The following is a 27179-nucleotide window of genomic DNA, read 5'->3' on the forward strand; positions in this document are numbered from 1 at the left end:
TTCCAGAAATTCTTTCTGGTATGTTGTGAGCATCATTCAAAACTCATATCACCTCGATTAACTCTGTTTACACATTTTTTTTTAATGCTAACAATGTCATCTTTCTTTCTAATATCTTCATTTTAATATGATTCTGCTACTGTTCCCATTTGTTCACTCCCTTTAGTTTTCTCAGAACTCTCATACCTGTGGTTCACTAGTCTTCAATCAACTGTTTTATTTTTAACTCAAATTTCAGATCCATATGTTAAAAGTGATTAAAACATCATTTTGTAAAATGCTAATCTCTTTTTAATGCCATATAAATTTATTCAGCTGATTTCTAAACACAGTAGTTTTATCCTATAATCTTCTTCTTTCACTATGCCTTATCCTGTATTAAACAGGGTCGGCATTCCCATCTTTACTCTTCTTCTTCCAGATTCTCCGGTCCAGGGCATCTTCCCGACTCCATCCTTTCTCCCTAAGATCCTCTGCCACCTTATCCCTCCATCTGAGTTTGGGCCAGCCTCTTTTCCTCCACCTCCATATGCTCCACTCGTTTACCAACATACTCCTCACTCCTTCTCTCTCTACATGACCGAACCATGAAATTCCTGGTCCCATTTAGGTCTAATCGGACAAGGAATTGTCCCATTAGACTCAGCCTGCTTTCTTGTACTTTCTTACCAATCGGTCCCCCCTTGATCGTCCCTCTGATGCTCTGATGTAGTCATTCCTTATCCTGTCCTCCTTTGTCGCACCACTCATCCATCTCAACATCCGCATCTCCGCCACCTCTATCTTCCTCTCCTGTGCCTTTGTTATAGACCACGTCTCCATGCCATGGGGCATCGCAGGCCTCACCACCATCTTCTGCAACTTTCCTTTCATCTTACAACTCACTCTTTCTCTCTTTTGTCGCACAGGACCCCACTCATCTTCCTCCAGTGCATCCAGCCGCATGTTATTCGGTGCTGTATTTCCTCATCCAGGTCACCATTCCTCTCAACGATCAACCCGAGGTACTTGAATTTCTTCCCTAAGTTAACCAGTTTTATCTTATAATAAAATCATATAATAATATCATATTTATCAATTTCACTAAAAACTATGCATAAGTAGCTGACAATTTTTATATATATACTTTTTTTTTTTTTCTTGTTTTCATTGCACTAAAAATTTGTTAATTATTCAATTTAGCAAAAGAGTTCTGAATACTTATAGAAAAATTAATTTGGAAGAAAAAATCATCTTCATAAAGAAATGAGCTCAGTTTAATATCTCTGATTTTGATATTGGGTTCAATGTTACTCGTCTATCATAGTGAGTTCCATACAGATGATGAATAATAGTGAGATAAACTAGTTTCACATGAAACTATCTTCCTCTGCATCCTTCACCTCTAACTGCTGACTTATTACTTAAGTATAGGCTGTAAAGTATCAGCATAATGTCTAATTTACATCATAGAATTCTATCATTCTGAACAGGTTCTCCCTTTTCCACCTTATATGCCTATTAATGATTTTCAAATCTTAAATGCAAATCCTTGTCATATTCTCATAATTTCCCAACATTTAAAAATATGAACATGAATACTCCTGAAAACCCTATGGACTGAATGTTTGTGGTTCCAAGTTTCTCATCTGTATATTTCTTAGCTACTTCTCATAAAAATTACCAAGAATACTCAGGTAGGGAAATTCTTCCAATTTCTCACATTCAGGTTTATTTTCCTTTATATAAAAAAGTCTATGAGGACTATACTCCAATCATCTGGAATGCAGATCTGAATTATGCAGTGTAGTTGCTTTAAAACTTGCATTATTTTATTTGAGCTTCCCTCCCCACCTATTTGAATAGATGAACTCTGGCTACCTTTCTGCATTTCACATTTCTAACAGTTTTCTAACTCGTGTAATGAAATCTACTCATGAATATATTCTCATGGAGATCATTTACGAATGTTCTGCCATGGCTGTCATATTTAATTTTTTTTAAAATAATTACTCCAGATAATCAGTTTCCTTATCTTCACTTTTTTTCAAGTTATTATTTCTGCCAAAAGGAAGGATTGCTGTAAAAGGATTTTTTAGTAACCTCCAGAATATTTTGACACCTTTATATTTATCTTCCATGGTTCTATTTTATATTCGGCTTCCATATTTCTATTTTATATTTATCTTCCATATTTTTATTATTTCTATTTATCTTCTATATATCATCTTCTGTATTCTTAACAAATCAAATGAAGTTAGCAGGTCTAATATGGAGGTGGCAGGGATTTTCCTCCTGCAACCAGACAAACCATCCAGTAGAATACACACAATTTACATAAAGCTAACTACATTGTTTTGGAGTTATGGTTACAAAATCCGAGGATACTTGGAAGGTCATGGGTGCTTAAGTGCCTATTAGAGGCACTGATGATGATTCTTAACAAAGTCTCCCATGACTTTTTTTAAGCTACTTTTACATATTAATTATCTTTCTTACACTTTTCTATGTATCCTCTAAACAGTATTTGCTGAATTACTTGCCAGGAATTTTGAATATGTTTTCTTTTCCTTTGCTTCTTTACTTTCTGTCTCCATGAAGTTTTGATTTTCCATAACTATGTTGCATACTTCTCTGGTTGAATAGATGTTTTCTTCAGATTTACCTCAGATAAATAATGTACAAATTATTTACCAATACTATTTGTATAATTAAGCATATAGTACATTCGTGAAAGCTGCTTACCTTTGTTTTTAAAACATTCATACATTTTTATTTCTAATGTGATACTCATTTTTTATACTATACAAAACTAAGATGATGATCACTACCTACATTTCTTACAAGATCTGCAGTCCACCACTTTGCCAATTGAACTACCGCTTCCATATATACTCTTATATCCTGAACCAGTATGATGATATCCCAATAAACATAACATAATAAAATTCTTATTTCTTGTGTGTTCTCTCTATGAAGATGTATGCACAAATGATATCACTAATGGCTGATACATGTCCTCAAATGAAATACAGCAGGGATCACCATTATTGCTATTCGTGGTCAACAAGAATCAGATTTTCCTTATTTCAACTGCTCTCTCTAATGAAAGCATCTGACAAAGTTTTAATAGGGAAAAGTAGAAAGTTTTAATGTGGTCCTATAAAAAGCTTTAACAGGAAAGAAGAAGAAAAAAATTCTCCACTTTTTTCCCTATTAAAATTTTCTACAGGACTACAGATTTACAATTTCCCATTCTGCATTGTTCACATCACGACACAAACCTATTGTTCATCTGTTTAGTGCTAAATATTATAGCTACTTCCTTCCTTCCTTACCTTGATCACTACTACCTGAATATAGCATCTTACATTTAGTATTCAGAAGTATTGCATCAGTTTTTGGTCTCTTTCTCAGTAACACCAATATATCAATATGGTATTTTTGTAATTCCTCTACTAGCTCCACCTCTTTTTCTTTGATGCTGTTTATTTCAACTGTCTTCAATTCTCTTGCATTTGAGGTTGTTCCAATAATTGACTTTTCGGTGTTTCTTTGGAAAAGATAGCTCTTTAAGTTCTAGTTTCAATGGATGACACTTCATAATGTTACACCATCAAATTCATGTGATTTAAGCCAATACAGAATAAGATTTGGTCAGCTAAGTTCTGAATTGCAGCACATCGATTTGCATTCAGTATTTGGATGGTAATAAACATGCAAATAGTAATATATATATATATATATATACACCGAGTAATAGACATACACCATGGGAATGTGAAGAATAGACATTGGAAAGAATAGACATTTCCTTCAGCATCAGGTTTCACCCCTTATGTCACAATTAGTACAGAATGAGACACATCCCAGTGTGAGCGTGTTCAGCCATGTTTAAAAAATAAATTAATAAATAAAACTTTCAACCATGCATATCATTTCTTATAGCTGTTTATATAGAATACAATTTCATACTAATCAAAGTTGAACTTTTGATTTTTTAATATTTCTGTTATACGAAAGTACTACTCAAAGAGTTCTTTGAACTCTTCCAGTGGTGCTACTTTTGTAATAGATCTAATAAGCATATCAAGAGAAAGTGCATTTTTATGACACGTCAACTTGTTTTTAGAAACATTTAATTCTGCTTTACGTAGTTGTGCCACTACAAACAGTTTGAAACAAAAATTTGAATGGTGTGATTCAGTGAATCACTTCAAGATACAAAAGCATACAGAGGATTTCAAATTGGAAGTGACCATTAATTAGTGTTAAGCAGAATAAAAATGGATATTACATTAAAAAGAACGGTATGTAAGAAAAAGCTTTACAAAGAATTAAAATTGAGCAACTTTTACAGGTAAACTGTAGATTCGACTATACAAGCATCACTGAAGAAAATTTGAAGCGGTTTGAAAACAAGAACCCAATCTTGGAGTCTCAGTGGCAAAATCTGAAGAAGACGTTGATTGATTGATTGGTGAAGTTGTAAGGGCAGAAAGGTGGGCAACCAAAGTTAAACAAGCAGTTCTGGAAAAGAAGAAAGCATTCCAAAAGTTTCTAGCAAATAAGCCAGCAGATGCCCTAAAAGAGTACAGAAAAAAATCTAAGATAGCTAAGCCATGTGCAAAAGTAATGCTAAAGAAAAGTCAAGGGAAGACTCTGGTGTGAATATAGAAAATAAATATCAGGAAGATGGCAAAATGCTCTGGGAGGCTATTGAAAAAGCTTAGAAATGGAGGAAACAGTTGTGAAAAGGAATCAAAGATGATAAAGGTGACGATAAGTCTGAAAACTGAAGACAAGGATATCCTAGATGTTTGGAGTAATTACTTTGAAAGATTGTTAAATGAAACAAGCAGTTGCAGAACTATACTAAAACAGCTGAATACATTTATATGGAGTAAGAGAGAAATTAGCCAAAACACCAAACTAGCAGCATGGAAGACAGTATTCAACATACACCAGTTTTAAGTTATGAATCTGAGGGTTGGGTTAAAAATAAAGCACTTAACGACTAGAGACCACAGAAATGAAGGTTCTGAGAAAAATTAGGGGAGTGTACAGATGACATCAATGATAGAATTATATTAAAAATGAAGATATTAGAAAGCAACTTGATATTGTTAGCATTCAAGAATGCATAAGCAGAGCTAATCTAAGTTGGCATGGTCACTTAAACAGAATGGTAGAGAAAAGGTTAGCAAAACAGGTGTTGATGCCAAAATGGCAAGAAAGAGATCAGATGAAGATCAAGGTCTAGGTGGATTGATTCAGTCAAAAGTGCATTACCTTAGAAGCACAAAATGTTAGATATGATAATATTGAAGTACTGACAAGTATTGGACCAATTTGGAGGAAAACTGTGGATAGCAGATTAATAATAATGTAAACTTAATCATGTCGTGCTGTCATAGTAGCCTGAACATCCCTTGAGGATACACATCAGGAAATTGATGATGATGATTCAGTGAAAAGTAAATATTAAATTTAAATAAAATCCAAAAGGCAAGAGTCCTGGAATAACATGCTTACAAATAGTAAAATGGATCTAATAAGCTCTTTTGTTGTTATTTTGATTTTTTTTATTGTGCATCAGTATCTCAACCTATAATGATCCATATCAAAAGGTAAAAGAAAAATATATGTGTAAGTTAAAACTGATATATCGGATGTATAAAAATAAAATTGGCATATCAGATCAGAACATACAGTTCTAAAATCTTATATACTGCATAAAGATTAATAACTTGTAAAAAGTTAAGAACACTGAGTGTAGATACCTTGGATTATGTAGATATCCCGAGCCTTAGTCAGACATTAGACGTCTGACTAAGGCTCGGGTAAATTACTAAAAACAGTAAAAGAATGAATTGTTCTCTTTTTAATGTAAATGTAAAGAAAGTATAAAAAAATATTTGCATACTTTATTACAGTGACTAATAATGACTAGTTATAAACAGAGGCTTTTTAATGTATTTATTTTCTTTGTGATGTCAAAGAAAATGTTTGTATTAAAAAGAAACAATTTATGTAATCAAAACCATTTATGAGACAAAAAACTTGTTTAGAATCAACAGGAAAGGCATATAATAATAACTAGATTTTCATGCAATTATCTTGTTCACATAATGTGTTTCAAAAGACACATTTGGTTATGGATTATAGCATTTTGTTGTTCTAGCAATTTACTGAGGATGCATGCCTATTTAGCCATATGATTGAAAATTATTCTACAAAAAATTTTCATATATATATATATCAGGATGAGCGTAAGATGTAGAAAGTTTTTTACCTTGGGTATATACTATGTTAAAGATACCAAGCAATTTTATAAGCTAGGTTTTAATCCTTTTTCCCAAGTAAGCAAACAGATAGGTAAGTCAAGTTTGTGCCTGAATGTAGTTCAGGTCTGAGGCAACTTGTGGTAAAGGTGGAGTAAGATCTGATCACTTTCCTTAGTATTTCCCCTAATGCAAAGCACATCTCCGCAAGGAGATGTATGATGCTATGCATTAAAGGCAAAGGCCACTACTCAGACCAGTTTTGACCTTTATTGAGGTCTCGTCAGTGGGAGCCAGACCCCAAAAATGCCAAGGTTGAAGTAATGCAGAGCTTATAAATTTTACCTACACAAGTTGCAACACAATGCTTTGACCTTATTAAATAAAAATCTCAGGATGAGAGTAAGATGTAGAAAGTTTTTACCTTTGGTATATACTATGTTAAAGATACCAAGTAATTTTATAAGCTAGGTTTTAATCCTTTTCTAACTTATAAAATTGCTTTTATATAGTAATTTTATAAAGATACCAAGTAATTTTATAAGCTAGGTTTTAATCCTTTTCTAGCTTATAAAATTGCTTGGTATCTTTAACATAGTATATACCAAAGGTAAAAACTTTCTACATCTTACTCTCATCCTGAGATTTTTATTTAATCCTTTTCTAGCTTATAAAATTGCTTGGTATCTTTAACATAGTATATACCAAAGGTAAAAAACTTTCTACATCTTACTCTCATCCTGAGATTTTTATATATAGACACACACACACACACAAGAATTACTAAGTAATACTTATCATATGGCTACCTAAAACAAAAAAAAAAAAAGATCTGATTTGCAACCACACAAAAATTTTCATAAAACTAAAGAAATTTTGATGTAATCAAATGCGATTTATCCACTGTTGTGACCACTCCATAGCTCAGTGGCAAATGTTACTGCAGCTTGATTTGAAGATCCTTGATTCAAGTCTGACATACCGCAAATACAGAGAGCAAAACTGCAACAGGTAGATGGGAGCATTATAAAAGTAACTAGGGGAAAAGAAAAACTGGAAACAGAAGATCGTTCTGAAATTTTATTTATTTTCTTAATTTGAGGGGGAAGGACTTATTCAGCCAGTGTCAGTTTCACAGTCCCCTCATAACAGACAGTGCTTCTGTTGACTATTCAAGTTTTAGTTCTCCAACAACTGTACCAAAATAGTCAAAGATAAAAATTCAACATAAACATATTTCAAATGGTCTAATTAAAACTTCAGCTTCACATCAACAAATCTACATCTGACTTTAAAAGGACCAAATGCAGAAAACTTCCTTCCTATCAAATAATAGTTGAACCTTCTATGACCTCACTAAAGCTACTTGGCCACGACTTTTGCTCCTCCATTTTTCCACCTCTCTCTCTCTCTCTCTCTCATCCAAATAGAACCACCATAACATTACCAAAAGATAAAAATAATCTCTTAGCATGGTCAATTCTTCAAACTTTTGTTTAGCAATGCAAATAGTCTACTATATCACAAATAACTCACCCACATGCCCCTGATTTTTCACCAAGAAAGCATATGAAAAATCCTCAATAATCTAAATACTAACAAGTTTTCTGGTTCAGACGGTAACTTTCCTCCAATTATCCTAAAAGCTTGTGCTCCAGAATTAAACCCATCCTGTACTGTCTAAAGTATTGATTCTGACTATATTGGCTTCATATTGTCTGGCATCTGCCCAACAGTATGGAAACAAGTTTTTATCCAGTCTGTCCTGAAAAGAAAGATAAACTTGGCCAACAAACCATGTTAAAAACTGTCCATATCTCAGTCCTCTTGAAAATAAAATGAAAAGTAATTAACACCAACTTATAAATACTTTTTTCCTTTTTTATTTTAATGTGACCCCACCCACAAAAGGTTGTAAACTTATAGTATATTAGTACTGCAGGTGGGCTGAGGATTTTTTTTTTTTTTTAGTCGTTTTTAAATTTTATTTTTAAAATATTTTTATTCATCTACTCTATAATATAAAATGATAAGCTTTTTTGTAACGTTTTTGTGTCATGTTTTTTTTTTTCAATGAAACGCAAGGGCTACCCTGGGTGTCGAGTCTTCAAAAAATTCGGGTGATCAGAATTCAAGGAGAACTGGCCTACCAGTTCAGAACTCAAGGGATTGGGCGTGGGGGGGGGGGAGAGAACGCCCCTTTCGAGTCATCTGAATTCAAGAACTGGCCTACCAGTCCGCAACTGGGGGTGTCTGGGCAGCATAGCCGCTTGTGGGGGGGGGGGGGCTTCCTTTCGAGGTTTAAAAATTCTAGTCATCAGAATTCAAGGAGAACCGGCCTACCAGTCCGGAACTCAGGGGGGCCTAGTTTGTATATAATTTGGAAATCTCATTATTACAGACCAAACATGGAATTTTTTCAAGTTATTTTAGGCCTCCTATAAACAAGGCAATGGTTTCACAGTGGATGATGAAATTAATCTCTCACCTAAAACCAAACATGCCCAAAACGGGATTAAAACCTGAAGCCTGGAGGTTCAACCCAATTCATGAGGATGACCAATATGGATTTTACAACACAGACTTCACAGCAGATCTCCTAGCAGTTTTAGTCATCTTTGATTGCAAGCCATGGAAAGGCTTGGAGAATGGTCCAACAAGAGACTTACTGAGCAGGCAACCATGTTATAGTCTGTTTTCTGCTATTGTGTGTTATCATCACTAGATACTGATGAACCGTTTACTACTAACCCAGCTTTCAGATCCATAAGTTAAAATTAGTTTGAACACGATCTTGTTTATAGCTAATGTAGTGTTCTGACTAATTTCTCTCTTATTCCATATAAATGTATTCAGTTGCTTTCAACCATACCACTTGCTAATTCTCTTGTCTATTTCCATACTTAACTTGCATGTCTTCATTAAAAATTTACCTAAATGTCCGAAATATTTTACTTGTTTTATATTTCCATTCCAATGTAGTCGATGTTTCTTGACCATAAGATGGCACTAAATCCACAAAAGAAGATGCGCTAAAGGACTCGGCAATGGGTTTTCACCATTAGGTGGAAATCCCTTATAAAGCGCTTCATATTCCAAATGGGATGTAAGAAGCCTTTACAAATGCCTTTCAACAAAAAAAAGGAAATACTGTTCCCAAACATAATATGAAGGATGTATAAGGAACTTCCAGCATAGAGTTGAGGTTTCTACTTATGTAAAAGTATGACTGAACAAATAAATTGTTCGGTAATGTCACATTTCCATTAAGGTAATAGCATATACTCAAAAAATTAGAATACTTACTGATCTTCAGTAGTGACAACTGACTGGCCACTTGATCCACAGTCACTACTAGGACCTGAAATCCTAGCCCAAGCAACATGCCATTTGTTAGCTTGCAGGAGAATAGGTTCATCAAAAAGCATTGGATATTTCTGCCTGAAAAGATGATAAAATTGCCATGAGCATATTATAATACTAAAGGAAGGTTAATTTATGAAAGCAACAAAACAAAATATTTCTGAAACTATTTATAAAGTAAATCTTTCAAATTTGGCACTGAAAAAAATCCCATCTTACTTTCAGAAATTCCTAGTTTTGCAAACCACAGGTGATCACATAGCCAAGCCCGCAAGTCCTTGCTTAGGTAACATATTAACTCAATAAATTATATTATGCTTTATTTTCTACCACAGATTGCAATATATCTGCATATTTTTCATGCAGGACAAATGAATGCAGAACAAACAAGGAAAAAAAAAAAACATTATTATTACACCACCAGGGATTCACTGAGGGAGGCCACACATCACTCACATCAGCTGTAATACCTTCTCTTAAATTCATTCACACTAGATGCATTCACTACTTCAACATGTGAACTGTTCCACTGACTTACAGTTTTATGTGGGAAAAATCTAGCTCTTACTCCTTTCTTAACCACATACAAACTAAACTTCCATGGATGACCTGTTGTCTGCTACCAACCTATTATATAATGAAAAATTTTTTTCATTTCAACTTATATTCTATAACCCTTCTTTCTTCTATCTACCAATGTCTGCAGTGCACATACTCTCATTCTATCCTTATAATCTACATTCCATAATCTTGATATCATCTTTGTAAGTTTTCTTTGTGGCCATTCGAAAGCTTCTTTATTCCTCTGGAATTCAAAGAGACCAAATCTACGCAGAGTATTCCAGGTATAGTCATATCCAGGCCTTGTAAAGAGGCAAAATTACTTCCATACATGTAAATGTTCATTTCAACATCACAATTACCCTTTGAGCCGTATTTGAAATTTTTGTTATGTGACCTCTGAACTTAAACTTTCTATCCATCGTAATCTTCAAGATTTCTAGTCCTTGTCAGTTAAGCAAGCATGATCCCATCAATATAATATGCTGTCAGATATTGCATCATGCCAAAGTACATAACTTTGCACGTACTAATATTGAACTGACACCCATTATTGTTTGCCCACACTTGTAGCCTATTCAAATCACCATGCAAATACTATTTACTAGTAGCATCTCTGCTTGTCCTGCCTCTCTTTGCATCATCAGATCTTCTATAAGATCCTTTTCAGTATTATTAATGTATAAATTAAATAACGATGGTCCAAGGAGTGACCAGTGGTGTTCTACCTGGAAAACACCATTTTTCCGATAATGTCCATCAGCTACCACTTATTCATACCAATTGTTTATATTCAAATCTCATATTCTCTAGATTATGCATAGCCTATCAAATGCCTTAGCAAAGTCCAACAGTATCACAGCATATTATTCCCTTTATCCAACTCAGCAGTAACATTATTATAAAATATAAGCAAACTCACACATGACCTCCCTTTAGTAAACACATGCTGTTCCCTGCAAAGTATATCTTCTTTATCCACCCATTTCTGTAAGGGAGTTCTTACCAACTTCTTTAAAATATTTAGAATTGCTCCAGAGTTACTAACAGGCTGAGAGTTAGATACATCAGTCTTTGCACCACCCTTGTTCAATAGGATTATCATACATTTCTTCCATTCCTATGGGATCTTTCCTGAGCTAAGACACATGCTAATATTCCATCTGTCTCAATTGCCAAATTCTTGTTGAGATTATGCAACAGCTCTATAACCTCCTTCTCATGCACCTCTATCTCTGCTACTGTAGCAGGTATCACTGTGCATATATTATACAGATTAACAACTTCATATATATATATATATATATATATATATATATATATATATATATATATATCAGGGGCGAATATTCCGTGTGTGCTAGGTATGCAATGCTCATCCACGAAATATCAGTATCACCGATATTATATTTTTGCATTTATTCCCATTAAAGACTCCCCTAACTGTTTGCAGAGTTTGCTTGATTCCTAAAATTAAACACAATATACTAATGCTTCATGAAGAGGGCACTTTTTGATGCGTAAACATTGCATCACATTCGTGTTAATAGCCTGGGTGTGCTTCAAAATGCATACACCTTTGCACCCTTTGAAAATATGTAAAGAGGGCACAGCGGATCAAATTCTTAGCGTTGTAGTATTTTTAAACCACTGAGAAGGCGTGGCTAGGTGAGCTAACATTTTGAGCTCACCCAGCACCTAACGTCTGTGACTGGTTATTGTGTCAACCAATCCAATTGAACGTTGTCACTTGTCATGAGTTGAGCGCTTTCTGTATGATGGCTGTATTACAAACAGCTGTTACACATGTTTTCTGGAACTGAAAATTTGAAAGTGGATGCTAGGAGAAAAAAACCTAAATGTTTCTCTTACTATGCAGTATAGCATCTGTTGAGGTTGCAAAGTTTTTAAATAGTATACAGGCATTTTATTCTAGTCTTTGGAAACAACAGACAGTAAAAAATATCTCTTCCTGAAAAAAATAAATATTCTGTGTATTATAAGACATTGTTGATCTACAAAAAAAAATACCAGCAGATGCGAGATTGATAAGACAGACGAACCACTGATAGTAAAAAACTAAGGAATGTAGGATACCCGAAAGTGTGGATAATTTCAATAATGATCGGATGTTATATACTCTGAGTCTCAGTAAACAAAAGAAAATTCTTGGAAAACAGAGCAAAATATACACAAACCAGAGAAATACACATAACATGGACAACAAATTTACGAAATGATTGGCTGCTCCATCAAACCATATTTATTCCTGCCATACTCTATCTCCTCGTAAGTTTTTTTTTTTAATTATGCTATCATAAATTCACTTATTCATGTCTAGACTTTATAGGCTCGTGCTATTCGCTCTACCCAGCAACTTATACGACACACATATCACAAATGTTAATTATTAATAATTCGTTTAGCACTATTGAAAGTATTTCTACTCACACTTATTCTTTCCTTTCATTTCCTATTCTCACATGTCTTATAAATGATAGTTCACATATTTTCATCTTTGAGTATTTCAAATATAGCAAATATAGCAACCAAATATAGCATTCTCCTTCATTGTGGTTTTCTAATAAATCCTAAAACAAATCGATTGATCCCAAACTGCAGAAGTATTCAAAGTTATCCTGCAACTAATTGCAATGGACCAATTAAGAGAGTGTATAGCGCATCAGTACTATACACTCTCAAAACTTTCATACACATCGATCAAAATGCAATCATACAGTCATGGGCATCTGCAGAGGGGAGGACAACAGGGAACTCCCCCCCCCCGGGATCGAGTAAAAAATTCCACAAATTATAATCATAAAAAAGATTGAGTTATGTAACCTTACACCCTCGACCATGGGATGCTTTTTCTGTCTTAAAATTTTATTATGGGTTGGCCTGTTTGGCCGAGTAGCCATAGAACACATGTTTTATTGCAGTAATAAAGCACATGTTCCTGTTTTTTGGTTCATCTTTTTCTGATTTGTGAAAAAAATGAACTGTTGTGAACAGCGACCAGTGTTGCCCTCTGTGTCTAGTGAATCACTGGGTGAAGTGTTAATTGTAAATTTATAGTGAAACAAATTTAAACAGAAAAATACATTCTTAAAAGGTAAGTGTATGTAATTTAATATTATTTTACTTTTTAGTTTTATGTTTTTTTTTTTTTTTTTGCTCTTAAACTGAAATAATTTGATTTAGGATTTTGGGATTAATCAGTTGATTTTTAATAAAATATGCCAGTCAATTTTTTTATATGTGAAATTGTGCTAAAAACTGTTTAATTCTGAATACTTTTTTTCCAAGAATTAAAGATCATTAAAATCAATGTATTTATAATTTACATCGACAAATAATTACATAAAAAAATGCTAAAAGATGTTTATTGATGTAATATTTAATTACATCAATAATTATAAAAATTTATTGATGTAATTATTTGTCTCCACGGAAAATATTCTGCAGACGCCCATGCATATGGTCAAATTGACATGAAATTTGTAGTGCGGGTTGCTTAACCCATGCAACAGCACACCCAACCAAAATGGGCACGTGACACCACTGATATATATATATATATATATATATCATAAAAGATGGTATTTCAAGACATCTGCATAATGCAGATGTTACTAAATCTGCATTACGTTACTTTGGACAAAGCGCTTAAATTCTCCTACTTTTATTATAAGTGCAATGAACTGATTTAGGAAATAAATAGTTCCTGTTACCAAGAGAATTGTAAAAGATAACTATATGGTTTTTCAATAATGAATTTTTTTTCTGTTTTTTTAACTTATATAATATATATACAAATTTGCTTTTATTATACATATACATATGCACCGTGCGGTTAGCCGAATGGCTTTGCGCTTCGCAACCATATGCCTGGGGAAGGAGTGTCCTAGGTTTTCGATTCCCATTGGCGACGTGAGGAGCTTAAGGATCTTCCTCAGTCACATCCAAGTTAGCCGGTCTTGGGCAGCAGGGTTTTTTCCACCAGTTTATCTGAGGTTTCTCACCCCACAAGCAGGCAAACCGGCCCCGTGAACACACAGGATACAGCCATAGGATATAGTACGGCAAGGCAATGGGAAACCACCTTGCTTATAATCATCTCCCTAGTATGGTAGCATACAGCCCCCCCCCCCACCCCGGCCATATGGCAGAAGGGAATAGATAGATACATATGCAAATCATCTCTGTTACTCTAGTGTCGAGGAAAGGAAGATGCTGGAAACTTCTTTAGTAAAGAAATACTGTATGAGCTAACTGGATGATCAAGTGAATAGTGCTTCCAATCTCCCAGAAAGTGATAGATTTGAAACCCATCATGATATGAATGCTTGTATTTATTAAATAAAGGTTCACCTTAGTAGTATTTCCCAAATGCAAGAAATTCATAAAGAATCAATCTTGCTTAGATTTGGATGGCACAGAAAGCTTACTGAGTATTGCTTAAATAATCTCACATTTATAGGTGCACTGATGAATAGGTGCTACTTTCTGCAATCTGATATAATGGTCAGTATTTACACCATGGTGGCCAAACCTAGACATACCATGTTTTTGGAAAAACATGTAATCCACAAATTCTTTATATCTGACCACAGTAATCATGGTCACATTAACATGGAATTGTGAATACACCAGAAAGAGATCAGGACTGTCGCCAGATTAGATCATGCCCTGAGGCAAACAATTTAAAAACACTTAAAGACAAAATATAAGAAAATCTCCAATTGCCATTTTGTTTTTATTACAAGAGAAACATTAATGCAAAACGGTTACATAATAATATTAATGAAATGTTTGCTCTATGAGGATATCGCACATTAAAACTGTTTATAAGCTCTTCTAAATTTACATTATAAGCTATGTCTGCCTCTATCAATATAGCTAAACCAACCAATGATAATAAATAAAGATATAGAAATAAATAAATAAATAAAATAATTTTTAAAAATATCTAAGTCTACCCATGGTACTTAAGTACAAGTGTGTGCTGGAAAGTTGCAATAATCACCATGTAACTTACATATAACTTACTTCAATTCCTTCAGTTTATTCAACGTATGCTGTAACAGTTTCACCTTTTTTTTTAGGGTACATGGTATGAATTACACCAGCCATATCCCAAAAGACAATGGCAAGAACCTTCCACGCTGACTTTTGGGTTCAAAACTTCTTTGGCCATGGAGAACCTTTGTGTTTCCACTCTAGTGGCTGTTGTTTGGCCTCTGGGTCATAGTGATGAAGCCATATTTCAACAGTCACAATACAAGCCAAAAATTTCACCTGATTTCTCAAAATGACCCAAAATCCCTCGAGATGACAGCACACATTGTCTCTTTTGGTCGGCATTCAAACATTTAAGGACACCCACTTCGCTGAGAGCTTCTGCATGTCCAGATATTGGTGGCTAATGATCCTAACTCATTCTCTGGATATACCCAGTCTTTGCAATGTTTTTGGCTGGTATTCATCTATCATCAAGGATCATGGCATGCCCTGCATCAATGTTGTCAGGGGTGATTGCTTTGGAAGGTCTTCCTGATCTGGGGACATCTGTTGTCTCAAGATGCCCAGTTTTAAACTTGGCCACCCATCTGGCAACTGTTAGATATAGCTGGGGCATAGTCCCCTAAAGTTTCACACAAAGTTTGGTGAATCATAGTTGCAGACTTTTCTTGCAGCACAAAAAAACCTGATGACAGCCTGCAACTCCGTGTCTTTGAATTTCTTCAAAACCTCTGGCATGTCTTCTTATATATTCTAAGAGAAAAAGAACAAATTATTACAATATGATGAAACATAAGGGTTAAAGAGTTTTAAGATATGTTCTTTCTTGTGGTTATATCCCTTGCTTTAATTTCATTTTTGTTCTAGGTGTTTATCAGAACTTTTCAATGCCCCTGGCCCCTTGTACTACGGCTTTACAACCTTTCATGGGTTGGATTCACAAAAAAGGGGGGAATGCACAAATTGAGAAGGGGTACAAGCAAAAATATTCATGTGTTATAGACTATTTTCTTTCCACAAAACAAAACAACCTGCAAACACTCACAACTGACAGATATAGCAAAGCAAACTATGTAGGCCACTTGTCAATTAGGTCTGTATGTAGCCAAACTTACTTGGTCAGAGAAGATCATTTTGCCTAACATGTGAAAGGGAAAGTGAGTGAGGATACAATTCCTTCAGAAACAATTTTGATAGAGGAACAGGTTCTGACTATCATTCTCATCAGAGACTTATTTTATCATATAGTTATTCAATATCTTATTAATAATGGATACATTAACCATTTAAAGCAAAGTCAGCCAATATTCATCAATTAATAGTTCTTCATCAGAGAAAGAGACACTGGCTTTAATGACACTAAATTTCTCTGGAGGATGATAGAAGTCAAAGGAATTTATCCCCTGTAAAAGTGTACTTTCTATATCAGAGAATTTCTTCATATTTTATTTACAATCGTTGAAATGTGTCCAGTAAAGGTATGTTATGAACAGTGATATATCAAACTCACTCACCAGATATGTCATTCTGTTTTTATTTTATATATTATGGAAGCACATAACACTATTCATTATGAACTGCTGAAAAGAAGTGTGCTTTGCATTATGAAATATTAAGGCAATTGATGTGAAGTCATCAGCCTCTGTATATAAGTAGCTTAGTCATGAAGGTACTTTATGCAGAACTTTCTTTGCTTACACTTGGATAAAGGATTAAACAATAATTTCTTGGCAAGTTAATTTAATTTGTAACCAAGTGAAAAAAACTCTCTACAACTAGGTTTGATGTAAAATGAGGCATAAGACAAGAGGATCTCCATTATCTCCATTATCTCCATTCTTATTCATCATCTATATGGATTGCATTACAAAAGAAAACAGCATTAAACCTCACATTAGAACTGAAGATATCAAACTTGGCTCTTTGCTTTATGCAGATGATAATATACTCCTAAACGCATCGAGTGTAAGTCTCCAGGATTCTCCAACTAAATTGAATTACAGCTGTAACAAATTTGGCATGAGAATCAGAGAATAAAAAGTCAAAAAATATGCAAAATGTGAAAAATTTACATACAGAAAAGCATACGACAGTGTTCCAACCAATTTTAACTTCTGAACTAGAGAGCTGGGTTAGAAATAAAGCATTTGATCAAAGATTAGAGACCACAGATAAAAGTTCTGAGGAAAATTAGGGGCCTAAATAGATGCCATCAGTGGCATAATCATATTAAAACAGATATTAGGAAGGAACTTGACATTATTAGCATTCAAAAATGTGTGAGCAAGACTAAGAAAGTATAGTCACTTAAACAGAATGAGAGAAGCAAAGTTAGAAAAAAATGTTTTTTTTTCCCAGGATGGAATGGGAAAAAGACCCACAGGAAGACCAAGATCTAGGTGGACTGATTCAGTCAAAAGTGCCTCAGAAGACTGATATATATTAATATAACAGTCAAAAGGCTGCAGGTTCAAATCACAGACATCCATACCCAGAGCTGTGGGTATGGATGTCTGTGATTGTCTATGAAAATACTAGTGGTGGCTGTATGCCGTTGGTGTAGATGATGCAGTGGAGATGGAGAGAGTTGTAGAGTAGGTGTCCTCCCTTGATGAGTTTTTGGATTCCCTGGTGGTGTCATGTAATAATAATAAATAATACTGACAGCCTACTTAAATCATCCTGCAAGCTCTCCACATCACCTCGATTAACTATTACTCTACCTAATTTTGCATCATCAACAAACAACTGAATATTTACTTTCTGGCTATTTACTATATCATTTATGTAAAAATTAAGCAGCAATGGTCCCAGCACTGAATCTTTGTGGCACACCACTAATCACCTGTTTTAGTCTCAATTCTGCCACTCCATATATCACTTTTTGATATCTGTCCAGCAGCCACCCTCTTATTCACTTAACCAGTGTCATATCCATCCCCATTTGTTCTAATTTGCACAACAGAGTTCCGAGTGGTATTCTGTCAAATGCAAAATCCAGCAAAATTATCATGTAGCCATTTCCTTTATCCAACTCAGCTGTTTGTCTATTATAAAAAGTTAGTAAATTACTAAAGGCATGACCGACCCTTCACAAAGCCATGTTGACCCTCATACAGTATCATATTTTTATCTACTCATTCTTGAATTCTCTTTTTGACCAATTTTTCTAGTACTTTTACCACCATGCCTGAGATACTGATTGGTCTATAATTTGCTACTGCAGTCTTAGAACCTCCCTTATGGAACATAATTATTTTGCCCTCTTTCCACTCCCATGGAACTGTACCAGAACTGAGACTAAAATTAAAGAGCCTGGTTAAAGGCATTGCCAGTTCCCTTGCACATTCTCTCAAAAACCTAGCTGATATCCCAACTAATCCACAGCTGCATTACATTGAGATTCTGCAATATCCTCTTCTTCTCTGGTGCATCAATCCAAAGGTTGGTTAGTTATAGCACCACATCATAACATCCTGTCTTGTGACTTCCTTTTTATCTCTTCATAACTCTTAGCACCAGATAGCATCATTATGTTATTTATATATGAAATTCTAGGTCTGTCTCGCAGTCTCTTTCCTTCTACAGTCCCCTCCATTATTTTTGTAATCAGTTCCCCATGGCTCAGATAGTGTCCAATTAGACTTTTTCTTCTCTTATTGATGTGGTTCATTAGTGACTGCTCTTCGTGAACTATATTTAGTAACTTCATTACTTTTTCTTTCCATCCAACTAATTTTCATCATCTTTCTCCAGCACATAAGCCTTTTTTTGAGCTGGATGCTAAGTCCTTTAGTGGTAAAAATGTTTCTTCTATTGTAGAATGCCTTTTTGGCCAAGATTATTCATGCTTTAATATCAGATTGGTTTATTCCAACTTCCGTGATAAGACTTCCAAAATATTTAAAAGAGGATACCTGCTGTATTAGGTTATTATTTATTTCCAGGTTCATTTTCATTGGATTTGTTTCACTTGTAATTAATAGTTTTGTTTTCTCATAATTAAATTTTAGATTATACTATGTGAAAATTTCCTCCATCTTTGTCAGGGTGGATTTCAGTTTGTCTTTGTTATCAGCTATAACTGCTATGGCATCTACAAACCGTAGGCAGTTAATTTCAATTCCATTTATCTTAATTCCTGTTTCTATTATTTCTTTCAATTTATTTATTGCATCTTAGATGCAGAGATTAAACAGTATGGGTGAAAGAGAGCAACCCTGCCTTACACCTCTACGTATTCTTGCTATTGTGGTTTCCGTTTTATTGCTGGCTGTTTCTATTAGGGCTTCTTCGTGCTTGTAAAGATTAAATATGAGCCTTCTATCTCTCCAATCTACCTGTGTTTTTAGGAGGTGAAACATTTGGTTCCAGTCAATACTATCAAAGGCTTTCTCAAAATCAAGAAAGTCTATCGGAGTACTTTGGTTCTTCTCAAATCTTCTTTCGATGACTGTTCTTAGAGATAGGATTGTTTCTCTTGTTCCTTGTTGTTTCCTGAATTTAAACTGGTCATTGCCAATATACTCTTCTTTGATATGAATAACAAAGTCTTTTTTGTATAATTTTTAGTAGTATTTTTGAAGCATGTGATATTAAGCTTATTGTTCGATGATTTTCACACGTTTGCATTATTTACTTTAGGAATGGATACGACAGAACATTGTGTAAAGACTTTGGGAATGATCCCTGTTTCGTATATATCCTTTATGATCTTGAAAAGGTATGACTTAGTTACGTTTTCTGAATATTTTATTAATTCTGAGGAAATGTTATCAATGCCTGGTACCTTGTTAGCCAACAATTCATTTAGTGCCCATCCAAATACATCTTTTAACAAAGTTGGACCAAATCAAGTCTTGTTTCATCTACTATAGCCACGGCATCTAGATCTTTTCCACTATATAGATCTTCTAAGTACTCCTTCCATCTTTCCAAAATTTCTTCCTTATCTATAAGTATGTTCCTCCTGTTTATTTTTGATAATTGTGCTTCTTGTCTTGTTTTGCTGGCTTATTTATTTTATAATGTTATAAGCCTTATTGATTCTACCAGTCTTTGTTAAATTTTCTATTTCTTTACATTTCTCTATATACCATTGTTCTTTTGCTTCTTTACACTTTCCATATATCATATTTTTTATATATTTATATTTTTCGTTGCTTTCTTCATTTAGGAAGGTTTTGTGTTTTCTCATTTCATCTATTAGGTCTAGAATGTCCTGGGTAATCCATGGCTTTTTTTTATCTGCTTGTTCTATGCAGTCACTGGCAGTCTTGATGATTGTGTCCTTCAAGTGAGTCAATTTTTTCTGTATATTTTTCTTTTTGCTCTCTCCAGTTTTAATGCTTTCATTGGTTTGCTGTTTATAGTTTCTATGGTTTTCCTCTGATTTCTGGTTATCTATGTTCCATTTGGGCCTTTTCCTTGGTTGTGAGAGCTTTTTAGATTCCAGATTGCATTTCAATAATTCTGTCTGTAACGAGTTATAGGCATTATTGCCTATAACGAGTTTAACTCGTTATAGGCAATAATGCCTATAACGAGTCTGGATTGGCTCAACACAGGATTGAAACTGACCACAGCATCTTTTGGTCCAGGACTCGCTTCTTACATAGATCCCATTATAGGTTCGAACGTTTGTTCAAGGAAAGCGTGGAGGCCTTGCTCCATCATCCCAACCTGAATCATAATGACTGTATATCTATATCAAAAATCTGGGAAAGTCTAATCAAGATTACTCATTAATTTTATTTTTTTCAATCATGTCTCTACTTTAAAATATTCTGTTTTATACTTGATACTTAGTGATATAACATCACGCGGCGTGTTCTATTTTTAACGGTCTTTGTTAGTATTCTAGCTTGTATTTTTTTAAAACTGTTCTTGTAATACCACTGAGGATGGTCTGCTATTTCCAGACCGAAATATTTGGTTAATTAAATATCTTTCTTGTGTTTATGTGCATATATCATTCAACCATGGTATAAATATTATAAACCAAATAATAGTAGCAATCTACAATCTTTATAGATATAACCTCATAACAGTCAAATTGAAAAATTAAATATAAAATTGGAAACGAATAAATCATGGCATACAAAATAAAACAGAGACTTAAACATTTATATGGAAACATCAACTATAAAACCAAAATTATGGCATTTCAAGGAAGGTCATCAGTTTATAGTAAAATATGTATTGAAAATACGATATACTTGAGCAAGTAAGCCACTTCAACTATCTTGACTTACTAAAAAGAAAGTGACATTAATAATAAAATTCAAAAGTACAAGAGAACACTTAGAATAATTGTCTTTAATCCAGCAAAAGTACAAAGACATACCATAATTAAAGCAACATACAAGACTAGTAAAACCAATACTTAACTATGGGAGAGATGCCTGGAACATCAAAAAACAAGATGAACAATGGCTTATATCAAATGAAATTAAATTTATGACAAGAACTGCAGGATCAAACATTACTTGATCAGATGTAAAACAAAGACATAATGAAAATACTAAATATGATACCTATAATACAATATATCCAGCAATATAGACAAAAATGGTTACAGCATGCAAGCAGAATGGACAGGACTATAATACCTCAATAAGTTCTTTGATACAACCCTGAAGGAAGAAAAATGTCCATAAGACCAACCAAGAGATAGCTTGAGACCATAACATGCCCCTAGGTCTACTACTGGACAGTATGATGATGATGATTTTCCAATGAAAAGCAATCAATTTTTTTTATGAAACAAAAAAAACTAAAATTTTATTTAAAACCACTAATTTTATGAAAAAGAATTATACAGAATTTGATGACATGAAATATAGTGGGAATTTCTGCAGATGATTCCTAAGGTGCCTGCAATTCTTTGTGACAAACAAAACAAAATTATTTTATTGAGCCACCGTAGGTCAGTAGTAATGACAATGGCCAATGACTGGACAGAACTGGGTTTGTACCACATCAGCATTGCAAAGAACCTTGATAACAGCTTCTACAAAATAAGATTTTATTTATTAATTTTATTTTTATTTTTTAGAAATCTACATTGCAACTATTCTGTGCTAGTAAGGTACATGTTTCAACTTTCACCCTCGGCAACAGATACACTATATTTTAAAGTAGAGTGACAATATATTGTTATCAACATAATGGATCTTACATTAATACTAGAAATTTTCTTAATTTATTCTAACTTATTTCTTAAGTCTAAAGAAAAATATAAGCTTTTTTTAGCCAATGACTAACCTAGCACCACATTCATAAGGTATTTCTTCAGTCTCTGCAATCAGTTCTCCATCAGTTTCCTGATCTCCACCTTCTATGCCAATGTCAAAGAGCTAAAAATAAATTATGGACTATGTATCCAAAAGTAGAGCATAAAAGAATTTTAAATTGAAAACAAAAATCATTTTATTTTCAAAGAAAATGAAAACATTTTCTAAATATTTTATAAGTAAAATCTATACAACTATACTTGTGTCGATATACACAAAAAATGAATATCTATACATCATTACAATACTTTTTTTGTACAAATAACCACATCAAAATTAAAAAGTAACATAAACAACTAAATAATGTTTATGAATAATAATTTTAAAGAACAAAGTACTACAAAATTGGCACAGAAAAGTAAAGATAAATAATATTTTACAATGAAACAACATTTAATTCAAATACTTATAAGAACTCTATGAAAACTGCAAAAACATTTTAAGTATACAGACATTTCCATATTTAATTTTCCCCTCTTTACTAAAACCTGTACCTGAATAGCTGCTATTATAATCACCTGTTCTAATGGATCATTACTGAGAATGCAAATCATCATTTCTGTTTACTGCTATTTTCGTGATATTAATCTTTTTATCATACAAAAATTCTTACCAAACTTATTATATCGAATCTTTGATATTTGTAAAGTATTTGTTTAACAGGAGGAGTTAAATCTTCATGTGGTATTTAACATATCTTAATTTTACATCAGGATTAATATAGCTTCCCTCAGCTTTCTTAGTCTCCATATACATAATGGATAAGCAAGGAAATAACATTCAATCCAAACACAGCTCATTTAATAATAATCACACTGGAGACAGCTTTATTTATGCAATTTTAGTGTGCTAGGCATCTTATTTTAGACTTGCTCAAGACCTACAAATTTTAATTATTGATCTTGTATTCTCATGAGTTGCAGACTCATGAGAGATCATGACATGACATCTAACGTCTTCAGTTCTGAATTAGGTAAAGTGTTTGGTTTAAGTTGATGTTAGGATAAAGGAGGTTAGGGCAACAAGTAAAACTGCAAATAATGAGTATTGGAACAATCACTTTTCAAACTTTTCTAATGTCACATAAGAGTTTGATGTTTGAATAACAGATAAAAGTTCAAATAATAGATTTTTGGATATCAGTTTAGAGTTAGGAAATGTAACAAATTTAAGAAATTTGATGTTGCAAAGTCACTGTACTTGCTTAAAACTAAAAGTCTGGTAATGTTTCTTTAACACTTCTGAAGTACATTTGTATAAATCCTTCCTGAGATGATCATGTATAAAAATTCCTCTATGATTCTCACATTCAATTCTATTTCTGTTCCTGATGATTAGTACAATGAAAACTTGGCCAATCATCCCAGTCATTTAAGAAAACAATACTAATCAGGTTATGTAAAATGCAATGGCTGCAAATGATGTAGTCACTGCAAAATTTTTATACCTGCATGATTAAGCATTTCTAGTTAAATATCATATTTATTTATTCGTATGGCATGAATAACAAAACATGCAATATAATACACTATCACTTTAAAAACATATAAAATTAAAAGTCAAAAGTCATTTTAAAACCAATAAAATTAAATGATTACATCCATATTGGTCAGATAGTTCATAGCTTTGGGTGTAGCACTTAAAAAGTCCAATTTGTCTCCTGAATATGCTCTGAGATAATACTAAGTCACAATATGGTCCACAGTTTGTCTTTGAGCTCCATAATCACAATGCGGGGATGGTCATTTACCCCATTTAAAAAGCATGTCCACACATACATCATAAACAGTTTGTATTCTATTAAGCTGAGTCCAGGATTTTTGTGGGAGGTGTGAGTAAGCATCAAAACTTTCTTGTAATTCTTTGAGAGAAAATTTTGTGATGTCATCTGTCTGGCTCTCCCACTGTTCTTGCCACTTTTGCTTCATGTCAAAGTTAGATTGCAGTAGTAGTTGGGCTAATTTATGTGGTGGATGTCTTGATCTCAGTCGTCGTACACTTAAGTCTGGGAGATCTAAATGTACTGGTAGGGCTGTGTTCTCCAAGATTTTCTTATACTACTGTAAGAGAGCCTTAGTCCTGCGCAGATTTGGTGGAACAATGTTGCTAAGAGCTAGAAGCCAGTGTGTGGGCGTCGATTTAATTGTGCCAGAAATCAGTCTCATTGTATTATTTAGTTGGCTATCAACAAGTTTAACATGTGTGCTATAAATATCATATAAATGCTTTTTACTGCATTTCATTAATTTTTTTTTTACCAACTAAAGAGGATTACCAAATAAAGATGATGAATGAGAAACATGTAATCATAATGAAAGACAAATTACCCAAACATTGATTGGGTCAGAAGTAAAACACTTGACCAAAGACTAGAGATCGCAGATATGAGAGTCCTGAGAAAGATTAGAGGCGTGAATAGATGGCATCAATGGCAATATCATATTAAAAACGAGGATATTAGGAAAGAACTTGACATTGTCAGCATCCAGGAATGCGTTAGCAGAGCTAATCTCAGGTGGTATGGTCACTTAAACAGAATGGGCGAGGAAAGGTTAGCAAAACAAGTGTTCTCTGCCAGGTTGGCAGGAAAATGACCCAGAGGAAGACCAAGATATAGGTGGATCGATACAGTACAAAGTGCCTTAGACAATAGAAATATAAGATCTGATAATGTTGGAGTCTTGACAAGTAACAGACTGATTTGGAGGAAAATTGTAGATAGGAAGTTAGTAATGATGTAAATTTTTCATGTAGTACTATCATATCCTGTACACCCCTTGAGGGTACATCAGGAATATGATGATGAACATTGATTGGGTAATAGTGAAATCTCACGGAAAAAAAACTGAATTTATTGAGTGGATTATTAAGGCACTGGCTAAATTTATGAATGTTCCATTCAGAAAAAACTACATGCTGCACTACAAAACAAGTGTGTAGTGCAGCATGTAGTTTTGGTGGTGGATGTTTATTGCAGCATGTAGTTTCGGTGGTGGAAATCACCCTGATATCCAAACTGTCATCACTTTGGATATCAGGGTGATTTCTGGATATCAGTTTAGAGTGAAATGTGAGAAATTTAAGACATCGGATGCATGAATGCATGTGGTATGTGGGTGACAGATGTAGAAGAGATTATTCAACTAATAAGTGCCCACTGAACTAACCTGGTGTATGCAACATTGAGCTCACTGCTACCTCTTCAATGGTTAAAGAAACTCAGGCATTTGAGGAGAAGGTCTACAGCTGTTGCACAAACGAGATAACAATTCAGCAATCAGGATTGATTGGATATCACCCCTGATACTAAAAGAGTGTTCAACTGAACCAGCTATTCCTTTCATCAGGCTATTTGTATACCTTAGTTTTCTGCATTTTTTTTTTCTATATTTATCAAAAATGCATGCTCATTTACTTGTCAAGAGCAATTTCTCCTTTTCCCAGACTGCTTCTTCAGCTGACAAAGGAGTGTTTCTAAGAAAAAGACTCCTGGATGGACTAGTCTTCAAGGTTGCATAACATTAAGTTGAGAAGCTCATAAAACTAATTGCATACACAGGTTGTAATGAACTGCTATTCTCTTAAAAATACACATGCATTCTTAATCTGGGTAAAAGATTTGATATATGTTTCAGATATAAGAGGTATATTCTGATTTCAAAGATCCATGTCAGGATTTAACCTCCTTACAGACATGTATAGCTCATTTCCAAAAACGTGGAATTTACATAATATATAACATAAAGATGAAATGTTGTGAATATGAAATAGAAACTATCTATGACCTCCAGTAAAAGGTGTGATAATTCTTCATGCTGAGGAGAATGCAACCTAACTAAATGAGTTTGAAGCTGCATCTCAGTCAGTGTTCCACATTTTTCAAATATTTTTTCCTGTGGTATTAAATGCCTAAAGTCCAGTAGAATCATGGCATTGCCATTTCCTTTATCCAATTCCACTGTCACTATTATAAAATGCAAATAAATTACAAAGACAGGACCTATCCTTTACAAGGCAGGCTGTACTGCCAATTACGAAGTATCACATCCATTCTTGGATTTTACCTTTAGCCAACTTTTCCAATACTTTAACAACCACTCCTCATATAGTAATTAATATGTAGTTGACTACTTCTGTCTTGGTGCCACCTTTATGTAATGGAACTATCTTACCCACTTTCCAGCCCCTTGGAATCTCACCAGAGATGAGACTTATATTGAACATCATCAGAGGCAATGCCAATTCTCTTGCACATTCACATAGTACATGAGCTGACATGCCACCCAGTCCCACAGCTGTATTAAACTGTTATTTTTCAATATTCTGAACACATCCTATTCATCTACCTCAATTTTGATATGCATCTCTATCACATCAGCAACTGCAAAATCTCCATCTGGATGATATACCTTTGCAAAATGATCACTCAGCAACTAAACAATTTCTTTTGCCTTTATCTCCCTCCCTCCTATCAACAGCATTGATTAAAGTCATCCTAACATAGCCATTTTTCCAGTTACTTGCTACATAACGAAAAATAAACTCTCTTGGATTTAGTTTGGCCTGCTTATCCTTTCTTGCAGTTACATGGTGATCAGCACTCATTTTTAAAAATTTCTGAAACAACTACTGTGTTAGTAAAACTTCAGTTTAATATAAAGACAGACACATA

The 27179-nt window shown here is 33.9% G+C and overlaps 1 protein-coding gene across 1 annotated transcript in view; it reads right to left on the reverse strand.

The window, feature by feature from the left end:
* hiw (MYC binding protein highwire) overlaps window positions 1–27179 on the reverse strand; it is a 1014282-nt gene that overhangs the window by 720320 nt on the left and 266783 nt on the right. Inside the window, exons 26-27 of the mRNA XM_090402616.1 lie at window positions 22479–22570; window positions 9570–9704 (exon numbers count right to left, since the gene is read on the reverse strand). Of these exons, the coding sequence (XP_090258742.1) occupies window positions 9570–9704; window positions 22479–22570 (227 nt within the window). The remainder of the gene's footprint in view (window positions 1–9569; window positions 9705–22478; window positions 22571–27179) is intronic.

This window comes from Typopeltis vanoorti, chromosome 13 (assembly GCF_054136105.1).
Source record: "Typopeltis vanoorti isolate ZY-2024b chromosome 13, IOZ_Tvanoo_1.0, whole genome shotgun sequence".
NCBI classification, from domain to species: Eukaryota; Metazoa; Arthropoda; class Arachnida; order Uropygi; family Thelyphonidae; genus Typopeltis; species Typopeltis vanoorti.